Here is a 25063-nt window from a genome sequence, read left to right as displayed (position 1 = left end):
ACCGTACAATTAAACATGACATATAATAATAAGAACAACAACAACAACATTCAGCTTGGACTATGACTGCGGGACTAGATGTTATGTTTTTAATAGTTATTTAATTGTATTCATAAGCTTTATTTTCTGGTTTTAATGTTTAATGTGTTGTGTATTTGTGTGCTTTTATGTTTTAATGTGGCACTGCATATATGCCAAACTGGAAGCTGCCCTGGGCCCCCTCTGGGGTGAGATAAAGTGGGGTAAAAATGCAGCAAATAAATACATAAATAAATAATACTTTCAAACCAGGAACAGGATGAATCAGAATAATTATTCTGTATTTCAGGGCTTTCCAAACATTTCATGTTGGCAACACACTTTTGAGACAGGCATCATTTTGCAACACAGTGATTCAGTTTTGCTAGCAAACTGGAGGTTAAACCAGCCCTTTATATGAGATATGGACACATCCACAAATTGTAATAACAAAATGCATGGCAACACAATCATGAAAATATTGATTTATTGCTTATTTAACAACAGAGTCAGAGGTTTCTTGTTACGTTCACGTGACACATCTATGCACTGCAGCCAATACATTAACACAAGCTTAGAAAGCTCTACTCTTAAGTGTACATGATGCTTAACAGTTAAAACAAGCAAAAAAATGAGTTGTCCATTCTAAAAATATGTGTATACACACAAAGAATGAAAGAGGAATAACACAACATAATCAATCAATCACACTGAATTTATTATTATTATTCTGGGAGTTGAATTCCGAAACACCCGGAGGGCCAAAGTTTGCCCATGCTTGTGCTATTACATGGCCATACAACCACACTTCAGGCTAATGATTCAAGCCATGAACACCTTCCACAATTATGCTAAACTTTTATACTCCTTGTCTTAGCTGTAACCCAAATGTCTTCCATTAAAATGACATGTGGAGAGGTGGCTGCTAAGGTAGTGGAAATAGTCAACATTTTACACCATTAAGCTGTATTTCTGGCACTGCAGTGGGATTGGGACTTCTGGAAGAGCACTTTGGTTTTCTCGATGTTCAATGAGAGGCTGAGCTTCTTGTATGCTTATGCAGTTCCAAATGTTCTGCAGTTCCTAATGCGTCCAATTCTGGGCACCAAAATTGCAGGGAGATGTGTCCAGAGGAGGGTGACTAAAATGATCACAGGTCTGGAGAACAAGCCCTATGAGGGACGGCTTAAAGAGCTGGGGATGTTTAGCCTGCAGAAGAGAAGGCTGAGAGGAGACATGATGAGGGCCATGTATAAATATGTGAGGGGATAGGCAGGAGGGAGCAAGCTTGTTTTCTGCTGCCTTTGAGACTATGATGCGGAACAACAGCTTCAAACTACAGAAAAGGAGATTCCACCTGAACATTTGGAAGAACTTACTAACTGTAAGAGCTGTTCAGCAGCGGAACTCTCTCTTTGTCCTGGAGTGTAGTGGAGGCTCCTTCTTTGAAGGCTTTTAAAAAGAGGCTAAATGGCCATCTGTTGGGGGATGTTTTGAATGCGATTTTCCTGCTTCTTGGCAGGGGGTTGGACTGGATGGCCCACGAGGACTCTTCCAACTCTACTATTCTATGATTCTTGGTTCAGACCTACCAGTTCTGAACATTAGTAAGAACTTTCTGACCATACAAGCTGTTCAGCAGTGGAACTCTCTGCCTTGGACTGTGGTGGAAACTCTTTCCTTGGAAACTTTTAAAGAGAAGCTGGATGGCCATCAGTTAGGGATACTTTGATTGTGCCTTCCTGCATGACAGGGGATTGGACTAGATGGCCCATGTGGTTTCTTTCCAACTCTATTATTCTATGACAGAAGGCCCCCTGATGGCACAGTGGGTGAAACCTCTGAGCTGCTGAACTTGCTGACTGAAAGGTCAGCGGTTCAAATCCGGGGAGCGGGGTGAGCTCTCACTGTTACGCCCAGCTTCTGCCAACCTAGCAGTTCGAAAACATGCAAATATGAGTAGATCAATAGGTACCGCCTTGGCAGGAAAGTAACGGTGCTCCATGCAGTCATGCTGGCCACATGACCGTGGAAGTGTCTATGGACAACTCTGGGTCATTGGCTTTGAAATGGAGATGAGCACCACCCCCCAGCAGACACGACTAAACTTAATGTCAGGATGAATCCCTACTTTTACTATGACTGTGGTTCTCAACCTGTGAGTCCCCAGATGTTTTGGCCTACAACTCCCAGAAACTCCTAGCCAGTTTACCAGCTTTTAGGATTTCTGGGAATTGAAAGACAAAACATTTGGGGACCCACAAGTTGAGAACCACTGTTCTATGACATGGTTTCAGCGGGTCGGTTATTCTTACCTGGAGATTCATCGCAGAGAGGTCTGTTTTGGGGGTGCTTTGCTGCAGTTCCCCTCTAACCTCCAGGTCGGGGCCACTGCCTTTTCTTAACTCCTGGGAGTCAGGAGGGGGCTGAACCACCTGGGAGGAGGCGAAGCAAGGCTCGGGCTTGGAGCTGGGTGGCGCCATGGGCTTGGGAGGCTGGGGCGGCAATTGGGAAGCAGGCTGGTAAGGCTGGGAGGCGGCGGCGGGGTCCGGAAAGGCCTGCGACGACGACGACGACGAGGCTTGCGAGTGAGGCAGGTAAGCCTGGGGCGAGGTCTGGCTCTGCGCGGGCCCGGGCGGCGGCGAAGAGGAGAGGTCCATGTCCATATCCAGGCTGCTGGCGGGGCCCTTCCAGGCCTCGGGCGCCTGGGCTGGCTCGGGTGCCTCCTCCGGCACGGCATTGCGGAAGGTCGGCTCTCGGTGCTGGAACTGCTGCTGGTAGCTCCGCACGGGCAGCGGGGGCGGCGGGGCGTTGGGCCACGGGGAGGCCGGGCCTGGGCCCGAGGCGCCGGGCAGCGGAGGCGGCAGGCCCGGCGGAGGCCCCCCGGGAGGAGCGGGCCCGCCCAGCAACACCGCCTGCATCTGCTTCTGGTGCATCTGCTGGAGCTGCTGCAGCTGGACTAAGTGCTGCTCCTGGAAGCTGAGGAAGCCCCCCGCCGAGGGCGCCGCCGCCGAGGGCCCGCCGTAGCCGCTCAGGGGCGCCGGGGGCGGCATGGCCGGCGGAGGGCCCGGCATGGCGGGAGGCGGCGGCATCATGCCGGGCGGCGGGTAAGGCCCCGGGGCCGCCCCGTACATGCCCCACGTCGGGTACATGGCGCCGGGGAGGGAGGGAGGGAGCGAGCGAGCGGGTGGGCCTTCGACAGGCCGCGAAGGCAGCGGCAGCAACGGATCACTGCGGCTGCGCACTGAGGGCGCGCAACCCTCAGCAACCATAGAGCGTGGCTTCCTTGAAATGTAGAGCGGTTCCGGCTGGCCCCAGAGAGAATGCACTTCTTCCTCTTCTTCTAAGACCGCCAAGTCGACTTCTGCCTCCAGAGGCAAAGCAAGGATGGGCAACTAGGAAGTCCCTGAACAGGCTCATAAGCGGAGTGGACAGATCAAAACACAACCTGGCAAAATGGCACTACCTGGAGGAATCCTCCACCTTGTGTGACTGTGGAGCCGAACAAACAACTCCGCATCGGTATGCTTGCCCACAATGTCCTGCCTCATGTATAGAGGAAGAGTTGTTTAAAGCTACAGACAATGCGATCGCTGTTGCCCGCTTTTGGTGTAAAACAGTGGTTTTCAACTCTTGGGGTTCCCAGACATTTTAGCCTTCAAATGAGAAGTAATATAATTATTGAAATTAAAAAATCTATTGATTTTTTTTTAATCCACTGTTGTGGGCATACTCTTATACACAGAACGTCAAGGAAAAAGAGAGGCTGTAGAGCAGTGGTCCTCAACCCAATAATATGCTATGCTAGTTATATTCAATATAATTTACAATAATATATAATAATTATAACATGTTGTATATACATATAATATTCATAATATTATATTGCAATATGATATAATACTAATACAATATAATAGTATTAATTATATATTATAGTTTACATGTAATATTACTAATATTACAATATATTGATATAGTACAATATAGTAATGTATTGCCAGTATTGTACTATGCTAATAATATTGTATGTAATTTAATTTGTAAGCCGCTCTGAGTCTCCTTCGCGGTGAGAAGGGCAGCATATAAATGTAACAAATAAATAAATAAATAAACCTGTGGGTCCCCAGATGTTTTGGCCTTCAACTCCCAGAAATCCTAACAGTTGGTAAACTGACTGGGATTTCTGGGAGTTGCAGGCCAAAACACCTGGCGACCCACAGGTTGAGACTGACTGGTCTAAAACTATTTAGGTGCTTGTGATCCCTTTATTTTATCAGTTTTAAACTTATTATGCAATGCTTTTGACACAATAAATAAATAAGTTGACTTTGGTTTTGGACATGTGTCAAAGTTAAGGCCCACCATGACATTATTATATTATTTTTATTTATGCCCCGTTTTTTTTCTCCACATGGAGACTCAAAGTGACCTATATTAAAGGCATTTCAATACAATTTGAAATATACAAACATTAAAACAGAATTAAATATGTGTTGTCGAAGGCTTTCATTGCCAGAATCACTGGGTTGCTGTGTGTTTTCCAGGCTGTATGGCCATGTTCCAGAAGCATTCTTTCCTGATATTTCGCCTGCATCTATGGCAGGCATCCTGAGAGATTGTGAGATCTGTTGGATACTAGGCAAGTGGGGTTTATATATCTGTGGAAAGTCAAATAATATGTTGTGTCCAGGTTGGTTCATCAAGTGCTCTCTGCTATGGCTGACTTCTCTGGTTGAGTTAGTCTGCAGTACCTTTCATGTTCTTTGATTCGTATCTGGATAATGCTCCGTTTGGTGGTCCCTATGTAGATCTATCCACAAGTGCATGGTATACGGTAGACTTCTGCAGAGGTGAGAGGATTCCTCTTGTCATTTGCTGAACTTAGCATTTGTTGGATTTTCTTAGTGGCCCTGTAGAAAGTTTGTAGGTTGTGTTGCTTCACCAGCTTTCCTATGCATATACCATGCAACTGTGGACAAGTCTACATAGGGACCACCAAATGCAGCGTCCAAACATGAATCAAGGAACATGAAAGGCACTGCAGACTAACTGCAATCTGTAATACTTGGGGAGGTTATTGTATTGAAGCAGTGTGTACTAAGACAGTGTTTACAGATAAGCATTTACTGTAATGTATTTTTGACATTATTTAGGAGCCCCGGTGGCGAAGTGTGTTAAAGCACTGAGCTGCTAAACTTGCAGACCGAAAGGTCCCAGGTTCAAACCTCAGGAGCGGCGTGAGCGACCGCTGTTAGCTCCAGCTTCTGCCAACCTAGCAGTTCGAAAACATGCCAATGTGAGTAGATCAATAGGTACTGCTCCGGCTAGAAGGTAACAGCGCTCCATGCAGTCATGCCAGCCACATGATCTTGGAGGTGTCTAAGGACAATGTTGGCTCTTCGGCTTAGAAATGGAGATGAGCACCAACCCCCAGAGTCAAACATGACTGGACTTAATGTCAGGGGAAAACCTTTACCTTTTTTAATTTTTGACTTGGCTTAATGCTATGAAATCATGGGATTTGTAGTTCTGTGAAATGCCAACATCTTAGCAGAAAAGGCTAAAATCTTGTAAAATTACACCTTTCATAATTCCACAGTATTGATCCATGACAGTTAAAGTGGTGTGAAATTCCATGACTTCTACAGTGCAGATGCACTCACAATCTACTTCAAACTAAATTTAAATGCAGAGTCTCTATTCCTTATAATTTTCCAGAGCTGAATGTACATTCTCGTGCTGCTAATTTTGCAGAGATTTGACAGAACAAATTGTAATTTGATGGCACCCCAGATACTTTCTTTTTACAGAGCTCAGATTTTCAGAACATTATACATTTCTGTAATTGCCAGAAAGTAAACAAAATTTTGAATTACTCCCATTAGTGGGTCCATCCTAACACACTGCACAGGAGTGTCATGTGTAAACCTAATTTAAATGCATGCGATCAGAGAAAGGAATCAAATAAATCTACTTTTACTTAATGAGGAATATTTATTCTGGATCATAAAGCAAGAAAAAGATTGCATTGTCTTTTTTTTCTGGAAAAGATGTTTAAGAAAGCAATCCAGTACCAAGCACCATACAAAGGGAATTAGAAAAAAGGAACCTTAGAACAGATTCAATATTTGGAAAATAAAAAATAGCAGACATATTTTGTTTCTTTCTAGAAGCAGGTTAAAATCGAGGTGCTCCATAATCATCAGGCATCCGCTCAATATTATACCTAAAATGAGAGAAGAAGTCTTTTGTGAAATGTTGCATCATATTTTCACCATGGTGCACTATAAGTTCATAGTAAGAGGACATGGTATTTGCTAGCATTATATATTCCTTTTGAATCCTTTAATATAATGGTACATGGTCTAAATGAATCAATAAACTATATAGCTAAGCAAGTGACATGTTAGCACTCAAATGGTGAACAGCAAGTGACAAGAGCTACAACTACTGCAGAAATTCAATATATGATACCAGTGAGTTAAAAGTAATGATTACAGATGTAAAATGTATTTTTTGCTACAAGGAAATTAAACAATTCACCTTCATTATTGAGAACAGGGATGCATGAGAGGTACAAGAATAAGAAATGTGCATGTGAGAAAATGCAATTACATGAACTTAGGTTGCAATCCTATATTCAATTTGCCCCAGAGGAAGTTCCATTTCACTTAAACGGGATTATTTCTGAATAAACACATATAGTTTGTATTTTTTAGGTTTATTTGAATTTAATATAATAGATACAAACTTGCAAAATATATTTACCTATAACTGTCAAGGATCTAAAGTTATTGAATTTCCTATTTATTTATTTACAAATGCATACATATGAGCAGCTGCTTGATGCTGAGATCATGTATTTTATCTAATCTCACAATCTGAATTTTGGGTATGTTCTATCATGAGTCTCAAGGTTCATCCAATATACAAGAAAGAGAGTTTATTGAAATAGCATCAGCCTTCCATGTAAGACTACCTCCTGTCATAACCACAATTACTTGGAGGTGAGCTCCACTGAACTCAAAAAAATTACTTGTAAGCAGAAGTGTTTAGCATTCAGTTTTAATTTTATGTAGCCAGATAACACACAGTTGTACAGTAAACTAGATACATTTGTATTGATACCTTATTCCAGCATCAGGTTCCAAATGGAACCACTGCAAATGTAAACATGTTACAGCTTTTAATATTACCAAGAATCTCCTTTACACAATTCAGTTAATCTGAAAATACACATACAGTAGAGTCTCACTAATCCAAGCTAAACGGGCCAGCAGAAGCTTGGATAAGCGAATATCTTGGATAATAAGGAGGGATTAAGGAAAAGCCTATTAAACATCAAATTAGGTTATGATTTTACAAATGAAGCACCAAAACATCATGTTATACAACAAATTTGACAGAAAAAGTAGTTCAATACGCAGTAATGTTATGTTGTAATTACTGTATTTACAAATTTAGCACCAAAATATCACAATATATTGAAAACATTGACTACAAAAATGGCTTGGATAATCCAGAAGCTTGGATAAGTGAGGCTTGGATGAGTGAGACTCTACTGTACTTGCTTCCAAATATTCAAAATCCACTATTACAAAATGAACTGCCAATTCAATTTATCATATATAATATCTTGGAAACTCACTCACCTATGATTCGATATATACATTATAGGGACTCCCGGTATTTTTCGTATTCTTCGCTTGAGATCTCTGTCTACAGTAGCCACTATGTAACATTTATGCTGCAGAAAAAAAGAAGCAGATTTATATTGAGAAAATAAACCAGATGTTTGAATTCTCTTGAAGCAGGAAGTGCTAGAGAATATCTATTTCCAAATAAACAGTAATTTGGACAAATATTTTATTCATGAAATGAGAGGTGAGGAAATGGAATTATCAACCCTGAAATCATCTGTTTGCAATTATGATATAGTCTTATGAATTAAGCAGCATTAACTACAGTATAGGGAAGCTCCTTTGTTGAGTATCAGCTTCTTTCAAGTTACTGGCAGTAAAATTACATGGCTTCATATACTTTTGGATGTAAATAATAAACTGCAGAAATTCCTACAAGAGATACCTGAGTGACTCTCTGTACCAAACAGTCATCTGCATAAGTCCCTTTGTGAGTGCATGGTAAGCGTTCAAATCGGGGGTCTTTTGCTATCCTGTAGAATCATAAAAAAGAAAATTAGGTACTAGCCAACCATTTAAACATACCAGAATAAAGAAGCCAGATCTTGAATCAAGGATGAGCCTTAATTCTACATATTTATGCTTTAGGCATGGATCTCCAAGTTTGGGTTTTTAAAAATTTTCAGCAAGTGCTGAGAACCTTTAACAAAACAGCTGTTGCTGAGAAGTTTGGCAATTCACAAAGGGTTGCCATGTTGGGTATGACCAGTCACACAAAATAATGATTCCCTATGAGGCAAATTGGGAAAGAGAAGTAACATGCCTAAGAATTTGTTTAAATGAAAGGCAGAAGTAGAAATCTGAGCTCTAAAACTCAAAACACTAGCTATACTTACAGCTTCAGTTCCTATTTCATAGAAGGCAAAATGGTGATGCCTAGAGATTCACACACAAAATCAAGGTAGCAGACATCAGATAGAACCCCAACTCACAACAACAAAACTATAGCTAGGCAAAACACACAACACCCCCAATAGTCAAGAACCCCACTACCAGAAAATAACTAACAAAGCACTGCAACAAAATAAGCAAAATATACATACATCACACATATCCCTCAGCTACCCTAACACTCAGATTGATTCCTAAAACACTTTCCTGTTATCTGGACTAGTTTCCCAGATACAAAAACGTATGGGGTAGTTTTAATAAAATATGGTGCTAGGAATTGGTGCCAGCCTCTCAGGTACAAAAACCTTTGCGTGGTGGGCTAGAAATCAAGAGTGGCAGGCAGACATGCAGGCACCAACAAACATGTCCACAGATGTTACAAAATAAAATGAAGAACAGAACTTAGTCAACCTGTACTTACCTGAGGGCCACACGATACTTCTGCCCCAGTTTCTCAATTTCAGCCATAACACAATCAGTGATACAGGGAATACCTTTAGGAAAAGAATACCACTATAATATTACAAACCAGCACAACAGCATTCTATTACAGGTAATGCTTTCTGAAATGACTTAGGTTTCAAATCTCTGCATATTTACTCATGCAGTTACTTTATTAACCTCCTTGAGACAGTCTCCATGGAAGACTCACAGGAGATTATCAAAATTACACAGCACATTCTTCAGTTGACTGGTTTCTCTTTTTACACTTAATGTAAGTTTTCTGCGCATCAGAAAGAAAGCACATTATGAACGAAGAGTTCTTTGATTGTAATTATCAGTTGATCAAATTTGTTAATTGAAATGTTGTTTACTTTTCAACTTCATAACAAAATTTTAATAAATAAATTTTATTAAAATTACCATAAACTGGTGATCTCTGGCTCACTACTTTTTAAAAAAGAAAGAAAATATGCCATTTTAAATAATCACAGGTGCATTTGCCAATCAAATAGTAAAGCACTTAACAGCAGACTTTTAAATAAATAAACAATAAATATGAGAACCTAGTCCCTCATTGTTATATCTGCCTCATCGATGTTCTTTGTAACGGGGCCTTCTCATAGTTTGTAATTTTATCATAATACTATCCTTTAGAATAAATTGCAACAGCTGTAGATACTTACATTTGGCATAAAGACAATCCATCATTGACTGAACCAAATCCAGTTTGGCTTTAATGGAAAAATTAATGAAATTGGTATCAACCAGGATATAGTAAGGAGGTCCTAGTTGTGTGTTGTATTGGAAGAACAAACAAGATGGATATTTAGGGCTGAAAAATAAACAAATAAGAAGTGAAATGAAACATACTATATACACATGGTGCACAATATTCCAGAAGTGTTATTCCTTGGCATATAAACTTCAGTTAATTTTAACTGTTCAAAGAATACTATGATCCTCATGTTTCAGAAAATCTGTTTCAAATGTCAGCAATATGTACTTGGAAGTTAAAATATGAAGATGCATCCAATCAAGATTAAGTTCTGAATCTTTAAATGTGTGTTATTAAGAAGGGAGAGAGCTAGTGTAACATAGTTGTTGTGTTGACTAGAACTCTGGGAGTCCAGAGTTTAAATTGCCATTTGGCCATGGAAACCTACACATACACTCAGCCTCAAATAAAGGGAAAGACAAACTCCTTCTGAACAATCTTACCAAGAAACCCCCATGTTGGTTTCATCTTGAAGTCTACATAAGAAATTGCCCAATTTCTCTGAAACTAGAAAATGTCACAACCAGAGACAGGATGCCATGATTGTCTACACCTTTCCCCCTGGAAATGGGTTCATTTTCAGGATTTGAGTTTTCAGTATATTTGCATGTCTGACTGGAAATGACATTAGAAACATTGCCTCCCCCCCCCCCCCTACAACAAACTTCATCCTTCGCTTAAATCATATCTAGCTACCTGTCATTTGACAATCTTTTAAGTGCAGCAATTTCCCTCTGTATTAGACTGCATTAGTCAATCTGTGGAGGGCTATATGTGTGGGCGATATACTGCAGTGCAGAACTGACTGGAAAGTGGTGGTCTTTAGACTGATGCTAATCCATGAGCACCCCCAAATTGCACATACAGAGATTTGTGCTCAGATTTGGTCATTTTCATGCTACCCCTATGGAAAAAAAAACAGAGAAGCTAATAAATTAATACTTACACCTCGCTCTCTTTGAGTGCACTTGGATCTTGCTTCTTTTTCTCCTTGGGTTTTGCTCGATCTGCCTCTTTGCTAGAAATGACAATAAGTAAAAATGTTTATATGCATTATCTCCTGTTATCAAAACATAAAAATAAATACATACAGTATGACCTCATATCTTCTGGGGATATGTTGCTAGACTCTCCTGAAACTCAGAATAATTGCAAAACTACCATATATTTGGACTTGAACATACCATAGAATCACACTGGAGGATCTAAACCAGTGGTTCTCAATCTGTGGATCCCCAGGTGTTTTGGCCTACAATTCTCAGAAATCCTAGCCAGTTTACCAGCTGTTAGTATTTCTGGGAGTTGAGGGCCAAAACATCTGGGGATCCACAGGTTGAGAGCCACTGATCTAGAGAGACTTGCAAGCATAGCAACCCTGTGATTCTGGCCATGAAAGCCTTCGACAACACTTCCAGGAGCATTTTTTTTTTGGTGCATAGGTAACTGAAACTATTAATATCAAATCCATTGATAATCAGGGGGTCATATTCTAGAAGTAAATACCATATTTATTAGAGTCCAATGGTCACCTTTTTAGGTTAAATTATATCACTAAAGTTGAGGTGTGCATTAGATTTGATGGTACATTAGAATGGCACACCTAAACCTACCTGTGCTAATGGGCAAGAGATTCCAGCTAGGGACAAAGGATGGAGAGGCAGGGGTGGCTGCGAAATGGCTGGTGGGAAGCTGATGTTGGCTGCAAAAAGGCTGTTGGGAAGGCTAGGAAGAGGGTCGTGACTTCCCACCAGCCTTTTCGTGGCCACTACATGCTTCCTACCAGGCCTGTTGGAGGGGGCGTGGCTTCTGACTAGCCTTTTCACAGCCACCACTGCCTCACATTACATTTGACAGCAACCCCCCCTTTTTTTTTTTGTAAAACTCACCTTAAAAATTGAGGTGCACATTACATTTGCTGGTGCATTATACTCAAGTAAATACAGTAGTTTTCCTTCAATTTCTCACTCAACACAAAGCCTGACAAAAATCTGCCTTCTCTTTGGTGTCTAGAAATTTGATTTTATTCACAACACAAACGTAAAGACATTTGCTTATTACAGCTGCCAGGCAAACACTAGGGTTTTTTTGTGGGAGGCAGGATATTAAAATGGTCCTACTCATATGATTTAATTCTGAATATAAGATAAAAGAGTGTTGTCATCCATTTAAATTTAATGTTTAACGTGACAAACACAAATAAATAAGTACTCTGTTCCAAGAGCTCTTTTCCCCTTTTCAGTGATAATTTTAATCCCCTCTCCCTCAATAAACCCTTTTTATAAAATGCCTATCTATTGCCCAAAGTTTCTCATTCTTAGGCAATAAATACAAATAAAAGTGCTCAAGGGACATACTAGCTCAGTTGAAAGACACCCTTGTGACTGTATCTCTCCCACTCAACCTTTTTAAAAGAGAATGTTAGCTTCTTAAATGGAGCTAAGAGGGAAAGTGATCTGAATCAACATAAGTGTGAGTATAAATGAAAATACACTAGAGTCTCGCTTATCCAACCTTCACTTATCCAACGTTCTGGATTATCCAACACAGTCTGCCTCCCACCTGAATCCACAGCTCTTTCTCTAGGCAGCAAGGACTGAACTTTTACAGATTTAACTTCCAACAGTGTTGTTACTATAAGCTCATTTTATGCAATTCTATATTTATTTGTAGTCAGTTTTTAAGTAGTCAATGTTTTTGCAGTCAATGTTTTCAATACATTGTGATGTTTTGGTGCTAAATGTGTAAATACAGTAATTACTACATAACGTTACCGTGTATTGAACTGCTTTTTCTGTCAATTTGTTATAAAACATGATGTTTTGGTGCTTAATTTGTAAAATCATAACGTAATAGATGATAATATGCTTTTCCTTAATCCCTCCTTATTATCCAACATTTTCGCTTATCCAACGTTCTGCCAGCCCGTATATGTTGGATAAGTGAGACTCTACTGCAGTCTTAACATTACAGGAGGCATAAATGTATTAAAGGAATTAGAGGGGAAATGGATTTTTAAAATGGTCTTTGTTCTTTTTGTAAGTATTTTTTTTAAAAGCCTGTACCAAATAAGGCAAGACGCATTTTCAATCTTAATCTAAACATTATACATGAATAGATTTAACATGTTATCATTTAAATATATATAGGACTAAACTATAAACATTTCAGATCAGCTAACTGTTCAAACTTATGAGTTCAATACAAATACAAATTCTTGAAATAGTACTCACAGTCTCTGGTCACGGAGGCTGATCATGCGTTTCATGGTAGCATATTTTCTTGTTTTCTTCTGCTTCCCCTACAAGTTAATAATAAATCATTATTCTGAAGAAATATGTAACATCCTCTCTAATTCTTTCTAACAGCAAAGCAGAAATGAGAATCCTGTGGTACCTTGAAGAACTTAACTGTTATTTTATGTATTTCATTTAACTTTGATTTCACCCCTACAATCACATACTCCAAAATCCAATACTGTCCACATGGATGGCTGAAATAATAACATCCCCCACTTTCAATGCACACAAACCTTGTTTCAGGCACAACATTATTAACAAATATTGTAGAAAATTAACTTCAGGCTATATGTATAAGAAATAAGTTAATTTCGTGCTTTTAAACTTGGGTCCCATCCTTGAGATATCTCATTATCTATGCATATGCAAATACAGAGACACTGGACACCCCCATGAAAGTGAAAAAACATAAGCAAAGAAATTGTCATTTTTTTATTTGAGAAAACACACCTCTATGAATTTCTATGTCTTTTAACATGACTGTACAGTCAACAACTGCTGGAAACTCAACATTGGAAGACTTAGATTCCTAGAGGCATTACTTCTAGAAATCATAAAATCATAGAATTATAGAGTTCGAAGAGACCTCATGGGCCATCCAGTCCAACTCCCTGCCAAGAAGCAGGAAAATAGCATTCAAAGCACCATTTATATTTAGGTCCTTCAGTATGAGAGAAGGAAGTTAACCATAGGTCATCCTGGAGGCCCTAGAGGTTCCTAGAGATAATATTTTTAATCATATCTGTGAATACTAAAATCCAGAAAAGCCAAAGTCACAAATGTGGTGGACAGACTGTATTCTAAACTCTAAAAATATGTGAAATCGATAGGATAGTCCATTTTAGAGGTGGGGGTGGGGTTGAAGGAGAAAACAATTTTCCCCATTTTCGCTTAATTACCCCTCCCCACTTCCCAAATCATAAACGAAGGTTGTTTCCGGGGGGGGGGGGGGTGACATGGGTGTGGGGAATAACAAGAAAACATGGAGGGAATTGCTTCCTTCTTCAACCCACCCTCATAGAATGGACTGTCCTCTCTTTTGTGCCCTCTTGTGGCCTCCGCCCATATAACGGAACAGTACAGTGAAATCAAAAACGCAAGCATTTTGGATATAGGATACAGAATCTTAATAGCTTAACTGTAAGTAAAAGAGGGGGTGCATCTACACTGTAGAACTGATGCAGATCAGCACTACTTTAATCACCATGGACCAGTGGTATGGATACCTGGGAGCTGTAGTGTTACAAAGTCTTTTGCTTTCTCTGCCAAAGAATATGGATTTGGCTTTCAAATGCTTTTAATTTTATCTTTAAAATGCTTTTAATTTTATCTTCAATTGTCTGGTTGTCTTTGTTGTTTGTGTAAATGTAAACTGGGTTCTATGTTTTGGTTTATATTATTTTGTATTTTATATGGCATTGAATGTTTGCCTCACTATATGTTGCAAGCCACCCTGAGTCCCCACTGGGGAGATAGAGCGGGATAGAAATAAAGTCTCATTCATTCATTCAAAGAATGCTGGTGTATCACCACAATTCCCAGGACTCCATAGCATTGATCCATGGCAGTTAAAGTGATGTTAAATTGCATTAACTCTACAGTGTAGATAAAGCATGGGCAAACTGCAGCCCTCTAGGTGTTTTGGATTTCAACTTCTACAATTCCTAACAGCCTACCAGCTGTTAGGAATTGTGGGAGCTGAAGTCCAAAACACCTGGAGGGCCAAAGTTTGTCCATGCCCGGTGTTGATGCACCCAGAGAGAAAACAAGGTGTCAACTCAAAGTGGAGAGGCCACAGGAAAAAAAGGGGCACTTCTCTCAGGCTATTTTTTATCGTTGTTCAATGAACCATAAAAGAGACCCCTACGGGCCATCCATTCCACCCCCCCCCCCAATTTTGCCATCCGGAAAGACACAAGCAAAGTATTGTCAAAGGCGTTCATGGCCGGAATCACTGGGTTGCTGTGAGTTTTCCGGGTTGTATGGCCATGTTCCATAAGCATTCTCTCTTGATGTTTCACCCACATCTATGGCAGGCATCCTCAGAGGTTGTGAGGTCTACTGGAAACTAGGCAGTAGAGTTTATATATCTGTGGAATGTTCAGGATGGGAGAAAGAATTCTTGTCTGTTTGAGGCAAGTTATTTTGTGTGTGTGTGTCATGAGCGACTTGAGAAATTGCAAGTCGCTTCTGCTCCGAGAGAATTGGCTGTCTGCAAGGACATTGCCCAGGGAATGCCTGGATGTTTGATGTTTCACCATCCTTGTGGGAGGCTTCTCTCATGTCCTGGGAAGTAGCAGCCAGCAATGAAAGGACCAAGGCAGTGACATCTCCCGCCCATCACCTGTTTGGATATCTGCCAGCACGCCAACGCCTTAAACCAAGAAATAGTTTTCTAAGATCTACAGAGCTATTCGCAAGAACACCTCAGCCAGCAAGGGTCCAAAAGTGACAGGCACTCCAAGTGGCCAGCTACTGGTCAAAGGACATTATATATTTATTTACTTCATTTCTGTCCTGTTTTTCTCCACCCCAAAGGGGACTCAAAGCAGCTTACAAACATTAAAATGCATCTCAACAAAATCAACAATCTAAAACATGAGCAATTAAAACACATATCAATCAATTAAACAGATTAAAACTAAATAAAATGCTGAGTCATGATCTCATAATGCCAAGTTTTTAAAACTTTGTTTGTGTTTTCAAATACATTACAACTGGTACCCTCGGTTTGCTTCTGACATGGGCTGTGGCGCAGCTGGTTAGTAGCCAGCTGCAATAAATCACTTCTGACTCAGAGGCCATGAGTTCAAAGCCCAGGTCGGATTGAGTGCCCAACCATAGCCTCAGCTCGTTGTTTACCAAAGCAACCCGAAAGACAGTTGCATCTGTTAAGTAGGAAATTTAGGGACCATTTATGCGAGGAGGCTAATTTAACTAATTTACGCCACCATAAAAATGTCCAGCAGGATTCATGCTGGAAGATGAGGAAGTACTCCATCAAGGACTCGGTGTCACAGTGGATGATGAAGCAGCAGCTCCTCCTGTGGCTGAAATTGAGCATACCCTCATGAAGCCAGAAGCTGGAAAATGTTAAATAGCCTCTGTGTCTCTATCTGTGTGTGCCGTATGTCTAACGGCATTGAATGTTTACTATGTATATGTACATTGTGATTTGCCCTGATTCCCCTTCGGGGTGAGAAGAATGGAATATAAATACTGTAAATAAATAAATGGGGAGCTGGAGCTGACAGAGGGGGCTCACCTGCTCTCCCCGAATTCGAACTGGCAACCTTTCTGTCAGCAGTCCTGCCGGCACAAGGGTTTAACCCATTGCGCCACCAGGGGCTCCACCTTGAGGCAAATGTGAACGTTGCAATTGGCCACCTTGATCAGCATTGAATGGCCTTGCAGCTTCAAAGTCTGGCTGCTTCCTGCTTGAGGAAATCCTTTATTGAAGTTATTATTATTATTACAGTAGAGTCTCACTTAGCCAAGCTAAACGAGCCAGCAGAAGCTTGGATAAGCGAATATCTTAGATAATAAGGAGGAATTAAGGAAAAGCCTATTAAACATCAAATTAGGTTATGATTTTACAAATTAAGTGCCAAAACATCATGTTATACAACAAATTTGACAGAAAAAATAGTTCAATATGCAGTAATCTTATGTTGTAATGACTGTATTTACAAATTTAGCACCGAAGTATCATGATATATTGAAAACATTGACTACAAAAATGGCTTGGATAATCCAGAAGCTTGGATACGCGAGGTTTGGATAAGTGAGACTCTACTGTATTATTATTATTATTAATATCCCGCTTTTCTCCCGTGGGTGGAATTCAAAGCGGCGTACGACATATAAAATTAGCTGGCCCTAATTGTTCCTCCAGGCAGGAAGCAGCCAGACTTTGAAGCTGCAAGGGCATTCGATGCTAATCAAGGTGGCCAATTGCACCATTCACACTTGCTAGTATGCTCATAACATGCTGAAGAAGCGAAAAAATTAACCTAGGCCGACTAGGCCTTGGTTAAAAACCCGGGTCCGGGAAGACACTCACCATCTTGCCGGCCCTTCACCACACGCTCGTCTCCAAAAGGCTCACTTCCGGCGCACCTTGCATTGGACCGCGGGTTTGTACGTCACGTCCGGGTCTTGGCGAAAAGGGGAGGGAGAGCGTCAATAGCAGGAGCTTGTTCTGAGAAAGAGAGAGAGGAGAGAGAGAGGGAGTGCGCAGCCCTCGAGCAGACGCCGTCCGTGAGTACATCCTCCTCCTCCTCCTCCGGTGGAAAAGAGAGCGAAAGGGGAAAGGGGAGAAGGCAGGCCTTGCAGCCGGGAAGGGGGCGGCGCCCGGGGAGAGATAGCGAGAGCCATCCCTGGTTCCTCCGGGTCCTGCTGTGGGGATTATTGGGGTGTATGGGGAGAGGCGCCGGGCCCTCTTCGCCTGAGGAGAGGAAAGAAGTAGCTCCATTCGCTCCTCCATGTGCTTTGGGTTTGCACCTGGCCAAATTCTCACATTCCTGGCGCTGTTTGAGTCTCCATGTCCCGATAGGAGAGGCACCACCTGCTGTGTTTCTTGATCTCCTCCTTGCACTCCTCTTAACCTTGTTGTTGTTGTTGTGTTTGTAAATGATGGCGGGGTTTTCTGAGGCTGAATGAGTGTGACTCGCCCAAGGTCGAACTCCGGTCTCCAGAGTCCTAGGCTGGGTCCACACTGCCCTATAATACAGTTTGTAGACCAGGCATGCGCAAATTTTGGCTCGCCAGGTGTTTTGGACTTCAACTCTCACAATTCCTAACAGCTAGTATGCTGTTAGGTATTGTGGGAATTGAAATACAAAACACCTGGCGAGCCAAAGTTTGGCCATGCCTGGTGTAGACCCATACAATTCAGTTCAAACTATCATATGGGTCTACATCAAGCGTGGGCAAATCAGGGCCCTCCAGGTGTTTTGGACTTCAACTCCCACAATTCCTAACAGTATACCAGCTGTTAGGAATTGTGGGCGTTGAAGTCCAAAACACCTGGAGGGTCCAAGTTTGCCTATGCTTGGTCTACATTGACTATATAGGTAAAGGTAAAGGTTTTCCCCTGATGTTAAGTCTAGTCATGTCTGACTATGGGGGTTGTGCTCATCTCCATTTCTAAGCCGAAGAGCCGGCGTTGTCCGTAGACACCTCCAAGGTCATGTGGCCGGCATGACTGCATGGAGCGCCGTTACCTTCCCGCCGGAACATAAGGCAGTTCAAACCTGGCAGTGCAAATCAAGCCCTAGTCCAGCACTCAAAGCACTACACCACACTGACTCTTTAACCTGGGTGCTTATCATCTGATAAGGAGCCCCTGTGGCACAATGGGTTTTGGTCAGGACTGCTGACCAAAAGGTGGCGGTTTGAATCTGAGGAGTGGGATGAGCTCTACCTAGAGCTCTGTCAGCTCTAATTCCCCATACGGGGACATGAGAGAAGTCTCTCACAGAGTGGTAAAACATCAAACATCTGGGCATTTTCTGGGTAGTGTCCTTGCAGACGGCCAATTCTCTCACACCAGAAGTGACTTAAAGTTTCTCAAGTCGCTCCTGACATGAAAGAAAATTCTTATGATGCTGTTTATTTATTTTATTTATTTGTGACATTTATATCCCACCCTTCTCACCCTGAAGGGGACTCAGCCTTCAGCCCTCCGATAGGCTATTAGTAATTGTGGGAGTTGAAGTCCAAAACACCTGGAAGGCCGAAGGTTGCCCATGCCTGCATTATTCTGTTATTTCAGCTACTTCATGCTTTCAAGTCCTTTCCAAATGTTGATGACCCAAAGGTGACACTCCAATCCAGAGGTTCTCAAACTTTTTCAGCCCTTTTTGAAAAAAGGTTTCTCATGGAGCCCCAAGAAATGTTTTTATATCATATATTATATTGTATACTATGTATATATATCAGGCATGGGCAAAACCTTTTGCTGCATTGTGTTTTAAAATTTGACCGATGGGCCAGGCCAGTGGCAGATAGCTGGCGGGAGAATGTTGGTGTGAACTAATTGAAAAAAACACGAACAATTTCCTATGCACACTGCACATATCTTGTTTGTAGTGCAAAAAAGAGAGGGAACAATACAATATTTAAAATGAAGGACAATTTTAACCAACATAAACTTAACAGTATTTCAGTGGAAGATCCTGGGGGTCATCCCGTCCAACCCCTTTTATTCTGCCATGCAGGAAAAGCACAACCTAAGCACCATCCAACCTAATAATAATACAGTAGAGTCTCACTTATCCCACATAAACGGGCCGGCAGAACGTTGGATAAGCGAATATGTTGGATAATAAGGAGGGATTAAGGAAAAGCTTATTAAACATCAAATTAGGTTATGATTTTACAAATTAAACACAAAACATCATGTTATACAACAAATTTGACAGAAAAAGTAGTTCAATACGCAATAATGCTATGTAGTAATTGCCGTATTTATGAATTTAGCACCAAAATATCACGATGTATTGAAAACATTGACTACAAAAATGCGTTGGATAATCCAGAACGTTGGATAAGTGAGTGTTGGATAAGTGAGACTCTACTGTAATATCAGAAACCTCAGGGGCCATCCAGTTCAACTACCTTCTGCCATGCAGGAAAAGCACAAACACCCCTGAGCAGTGGGAGGGAAATAGGGTTTTGGAAGCATGGAAGTCAAGACGGAAAGAATCTGGGTGACAAGGAATGTGAGGAAAAAAGGATTTTGGCCACAAAGGGAGGGGGGAAACTTTTGTTACAAGGGGCTGAGGGGAAAAGGCTTTTGGTGGCAGGAAGAGGAGGAAAGAGGAAGGAAAGCTTTGAGAGGGAAAGAAGTGTGGAACCTCTCAGTAGGCTTCACTGAGCCCAAGGGCTCTGCGGAGCACATTATGAAAACTGCTCTGACAGTGTGTTCTTGGCATGAATTGTTCAGGACAGGTTTGCCATTGCCTTCCTCTAAGGTTGAGAGTGAGTGACTTACTCAAGGTCACCCAGTGGGCCTCCATGGCTGAAGTCTCCAAGTCATAGGATCCATCTACCCTGGCCATTTAATGCAGTCGGAAGCTAGCTTCATACTGGTGTGGGTCACGAAAATGAGCAAAGGAAAGATAGCATTTAATGCATACCTGTACTTTGTAATTGCTATTAAACGGGTTCCAGAATTTTCTTTGTAATCACCTGCACAGTGAAACCACTTGCTTCAGTGCTGCTTTGTAACTGCTTTAAATTGTCATTTCAGATAGGGCCACAGTCCACTGCCCAAACTACTATGTCACCCTGGTTATTACCTTTTAGAAGAAGCTTACTCCCATTCTCAAATGTTTGGTTCCTTGTTCTGGCTTTCCTCACTTAATGCTTTAAATTTGTCTTGAAAGTTAGAGCTTCTTCTTACTGTATTGAAGAAATCAAATAGTGATACAGAAATCCTTTCTCGTTGTTCTTGTTTCATGGGCAGTGGGTGGCAGTTGCCCCATTCTAGGGTCCATCTTGATGTTAAAAGCTTTCTTTCTGCCCTATAATAATTTCTGCATTATTGTCTGCATATTTAGCTGCAGTGAGGTATTTTTCATTGTTCTGCAGGAGTGTTCAGTTTTGATTGTACTGCTGGTTTAGATGAACCCTTTTGGGAAAATATTTCCCTTAATTGTTTTTCAGATTACTTTGATTTTCACAGCAGGCCTTCTGTTTTGGTTGTAGTGCTGTCGGAATTTTCTGGTATGTTCAGCCGGTCTTGAATGGTCCCTTAATTTTGAGTTTATTATTTATTGGAGGCAAAACAAAACAATATACTTGTTACTAAGAGTCAGGTTTCCTTTCTATAAATATTAAACACATTTGCAAAAAACTGAAATTCACAGTAGAATAGTCTATTATATGAAATATAGTGGTAATGTCTTAGGCTGTGAAATCCTACACTGGCCTTGTTTTAGGGATTCTTTAAGGAAACCCTTACAAACTGAAAGTTAATGAGCCATTGAATTACTTCCAATTTTGTGACTCTTTTATAATAATCATGAATTCTTGTTTCTCTCTGTGTAATGTGGTAATACAGTTTTTGCTACAGACAAAGTATTCCTTTGTGGAAAGCGTCTTTCTTTGTGACAAAGAGACAATGGTATATTATTATCTATAAGCCTGCTCTTGCATCCCCTTTTCTCAATTACTGATTTGGTAACTTAGGATGAGCAACAATTCCTTCTAGATGACCACATGTAGAAGTTGTACTGAACTACTTTTTCTTCTGTCTGGTACACAAATTATTAGAATATGTATTGGGGAAACCAATGTTCTGTTTATTGCTGTTTTTCATAACTATCTAGAATTCCTGTTCAAAATGCTGTTTAGTGAAATACATTGTACTTATATTTTGTAAAGGTTAGCTAGCACTTGCATGTTATGGTTGAAGCCCCATTTTGAAATTTTGACTAGGTTCTTACTCAGTTGCTCTTATAATATATCTTCTGCCTGTATTTTGTGTGACTGCCCGTGGCCCCTGAAGCAAAGGCAGTTGGATTGCCTTGCTGTCATTTCTGACTTATGGCAACCCTAAGGCAAATCTATCAGAGGTCTTTTGTTTTTGTGGAATTTGTTCAGATGGGGGTTGTCCTTGATATCATCTAAGGTTGAGTGAATGTGATTTGTTCAAGGTCACAGCAGTAGGTTTCTTTGGCTGAGTAGGTGTTTGAACTGAGCAGCTCTCCCAGTTTCCTAGTCCATTATGTGCCACTGGCTTTCTATTGGTGTGTTGTTAAATCTTGTATATTTAAATAGCTTAATTTTCTCTACTGCTCATTTTTCAAATCCTCTTATTTAATGGAAATCAATATGCACTTATAGTGTATCTTCCTGTTGTGTTAGAGAATAAGGTTGCTGTGTTAATAATTTCTGTTTAGATAATGTGCTTAGCGTTGGCTTGGAGCTGCTTGCTCTAATCTTATTTTTTTTCTGTGGGCTACTTCTCACAAGATGGCTTTCCTTGTGGGAAAACTGCAGAGATCTAGTATACTCATTACATTGAACTAAAGAACTCATGCCTGTTCATGTATAGAAAACCACAATTTGCAGTAACTTTCTATTACTTCCAGTGAAATAATTGTCTGTATATGATAAAATACATACAGAATTTCTTTTGTCGCCTACATGAAAGTTATTCCTATGTCCTGAGCAAAACTGCTACTGATAAAAAGTTAATAATATGGGGCAAATTCTAACTCAGGGATTTCACAGAACTGTTCTTGTAAAAAAGGGCTTAGGTTTTCAGGGAAAACTGTGCCTGACACATGATCTGTTTTGGAAACTAGGGTACAGAAAGAAATAGGTTAATTGTTCCAGTCACAATTATTTTTTGTAATCTATGATTGTTGTAGCACTTTCAGCTAGTTGATTACTCTCAAAAATCATTGGGTCATATGAATTAAACCAAACAAACTCTGTTTTCTCTGTAATGTTGGATTTAGAATAAGGTTTAGGAAGAAATATGATTGAATCAATGTTGGAATAATTACTTTCATTTTTATTTTATTTACAAAGATTTAGGGCTTTTGATAGCTTTGAAGAAGTGCATAGTTTCCAATTTAGGTGAGATGATAAATGGCATAGTAATATGACCTCAAAATGTTATATAAAGATCAAAGCTTGTTATTTTGTACTTTGATGGTAATCCTATATATGATACACTTTTTAAGGCATATATAGGATCAGATTGAAATCTCTTGACTTTTCCATGCTAAATGAAGAATGTTGTATTATCTTTGAATTTTTTTGGTTAATTTTAGCCCTGATCTTCTTTATCTCAAGGTCATATTGGATCCTATACCTGTATTTAATGTGATAGCTAACCTTCCCAGTTTTATGCCATGTTTGCATCTGGTGAGTATATTTTATACATGCATGCACACACTATTATAGCAAATATTTTGCTTGTCAGAAAAATGTGATGAATTTTTGTTAGAGATTTTGGGGAGATTATTGTTCCATTCCTATAGCATTGCCCTGATAGAATGACTAAGGGCACAGTCATCTACACTAACCATTTAATGCTGTGTCATACCAGTATTGAATAAAGTGGTTTCATTGGGCAGATGATTACATAGGAAATCTTGGGACCAGTTTGATGCTTGGATGGTGACTATACAAGCCACAGTTTATATAATCACTCGCTTTTGTGAGTTTGTTGTCTGGCTGCTTACTAGCTTTAAATTGCATTAAAATGGCGAGTGTAGATGGTGCCTAAATGGATCTATGAAGAGTAAAAGGTTGCTATATACATTGATGGATAAAAGGTCCAGAATATTGAATCTGTTTTAATAGATGCAGAGTTCAAGCAAACAGATTATAGGAAATCTGATTAGTGTAGCTCTGAGAGCCATATTTAGAATGGTGGTATTCACATTAAAAGTATTTCATGTGTGTTTAATGCAAATTGCTGGTGATGCAGAATACAAGTAACACAGGACATACTTTCTTGATGGTTGATGTCTGCAAGTACAGTAGAGTCTCACTTATCCAACATAAACGGGCCAGCAGAACGTTGGATAAGCAAATATGTTGGATAATAAGGAGAGATTAAGGAAAAGCCTATTAAACATCAAATTAGGTTATGATTTTACAAATTAAGCACCAAAACATCATGTTATACAACAAATTTGACAGAAAAAGTAGTTTAATACACAGTAATGCTATGTAGTAATTACTGTATTTACGAATTTAGCACCAAAATATCACAATGTATTGAAAACATTGACTACAAAAATGCGTTGGATAATCCAGAACGTTGGATAAGCGAGTGTTGGATAAGTGAGACTCTACTGTAGCTGTAAAAGCAAGAATACGTTAACTTATTTTCATAGCAGCCAGAGAGAAAGAAGACACTACTCTCAGTACTGCATGGAGAGTGCAGGCCGTTATGGATAGACTGTTGACAGATCAAATATTGTATGCACCCATAAAAGATTACCTCTAAAAGTCAATAGCACCAGATTACTGTCTTTGTGTCTGCTTTTAACAGAGTGAACTCTTAAAACTACTTGATAGCCTTCAGATGAAGATGATTATCTTAGTCTGGTTTCTAGTAGGTCTTTCTGATTCTCCTAATTCATAGACTCCTAGTTGGAAGAGACTATAAAGGCCACCCAGTCCAACCCCATTGTGCCATTCAGGAATATACAACCAAAGCAAGCCTGACAAATGACCATCCAGCCCCTGCTTAAAAACCTCCAGGGAAGGAGACTCCAGCAGTTAGGAAGTTCTTCCTAGTAGTTAGGTGGGATCATTTTCCTGTAATTTCAACCCATTTCTTCGAGTCCTAGTCTACTGAACAGTAGAAAACCAGCTTGCCGCTTCCTCAATGTGACACCCTTTCAAATATATGAACATGGCTATTATGTCCCCACTCAATCTTCTGTTCTCCAAGTTAAACAGACCCAGCTCCCTCATAGTGCTCCGTTTCCAAACCTTTGATTGTTTTGGTTGCCCTTTTCTGGACACCGTCCAGCTTGTCAATATCCTTCTTAACTTATATTGCCCAGAAATATACACAGTATTCCAGATGATGTCTGACTAAAGCAGAATAGAATGGGACTATGACTTTGCTCGATCTAGGTACCGTATTCCTGGTAATGCTGACTTGAATTGCTTTGTCTCTTTTTAGTCGCTGCATTATGCAGTTGACTCATGTTTCTTTTGTGATCTACTAAGACTTCTAGATTTTTTTCACATGTATTGTTTTCAAACCAGGTGTCAACCATCCTATATCTGTGCATTTATTTTTTATTGTCTTAAGTATAGTACCATACATTGCAGAAAGTATTATTATGAAGTCATCATGAGGTCAAAATTGGAAAAGATCATAAAGATTTTGGTACTGGCCTGCATTATTTTTTTAATATCCCAGTTTTCCCCCAATATGGGACTTAACATCC

General features: G+C 40.3%; 3 protein-coding genes across 10 annotated transcripts in view; 1 reads left to right on the top strand and 2 right to left on the bottom strand.

The window, feature by feature from the left end:
• The window catches only part of ylpm1 (YLP motif containing 1), a 78833-nt gene extending 75556 nt beyond the window's left edge, over nucleotides 1–3277 (bottom strand). The window contains exon 1 of one of the 4 annotated variants that reach the window (XM_016991315.2): nucleotides 2334–3277. In XM_016991315.2, coding sequence (XP_016846804.2) covers nucleotides 2334–3170 — 837 coding nt within the window. In that variant the 5' untranslated portion in view covers nucleotides 3171–3277. The remainder of the gene's footprint in view (nucleotides 1–2333) is intronic. The other 3 variants (XM_062968311.1, XM_008124123.3, XM_008124168.3) reach the window with 3 other exon arrangements.
• Nucleotides 3278–5995: 2718 nt separating this feature from the next.
• fcf1 (FCF1 rRNA-processing protein) lies at nucleotides 5996–17308 on the bottom strand. Its single transcript, XM_062968318.1, has 8 exons — nucleotides 17191–17308; nucleotides 13062–13129; nucleotides 10778–10849; nucleotides 9740–9888; nucleotides 9034–9106; nucleotides 8107–8194; nucleotides 7674–7768; nucleotides 5996–6247 (listed from the first exon to the last, which is right to left on the bottom strand). Exons 1-8 carry the CDS (start codon nucleotides 17191–17193, stop codon nucleotides 6199–6201), a joined length of 597 nt encoding a protein of 198 aa, XP_062824388.1. The 5' UTR covers nucleotides 17194–17308; the 3' UTR covers nucleotides 5996–6198.
• The window catches only part of arel1 (apoptosis resistant E3 ubiquitin protein ligase 1), a 35627-nt gene continuing 27815 nt past the window's right edge, over nucleotides 17252–25063 (top strand). For 2 of the 5 annotated variants that reach the window (XM_062968312.1, XM_062968315.1), the window contains exons 1-2: nucleotides 17252–17387; nucleotides 22941–23012. The gene's annotated coding sequence lies outside the window, so the exon portion shown is untranslated. Of the gene's footprint in view, nucleotides 17388–22918; nucleotides 23013–25063 lie in introns of all 5 variants that reach the window. The other 3 variants (XM_062968314.1, XM_062968316.1, XM_062968313.1) reach the window with 2 other exon arrangements.

The sequence above is a fragment of the Anolis carolinensis genome, chromosome 1, assembly GCF_035594765.1.
Source record: "Anolis carolinensis isolate JA03-04 chromosome 1, rAnoCar3.1.pri, whole genome shotgun sequence".
NCBI lineage: Eukaryota > Metazoa > Chordata > Lepidosauria > Squamata > Dactyloidae > Anolis > Anolis carolinensis.
The sequence above is the reverse complement of the archived record's forward strand: the minus strand, read 5'-3'. Positions and strand labels throughout refer to the sequence as shown.

Bases quoted from the DNA above. Each gene is read 5' to 3' on its own strand.
- fcf1 (XM_062968318.1), bottom strand. The intron at 9,889-10,777 runs GTAAGTATTAAT...TTTATTTTTCAG, and splicing joins GCACTCAAAGAGAGCGAGGT to CCCTAAATATCCATCTTGTT. The intron at 9,107-9,739 runs GTAAGTATCTAC...CTTTTCCTAAAG, and splicing joins GGATTGTCTTTATGCCAAAT to GTATTCCCTGTATCACTGAT.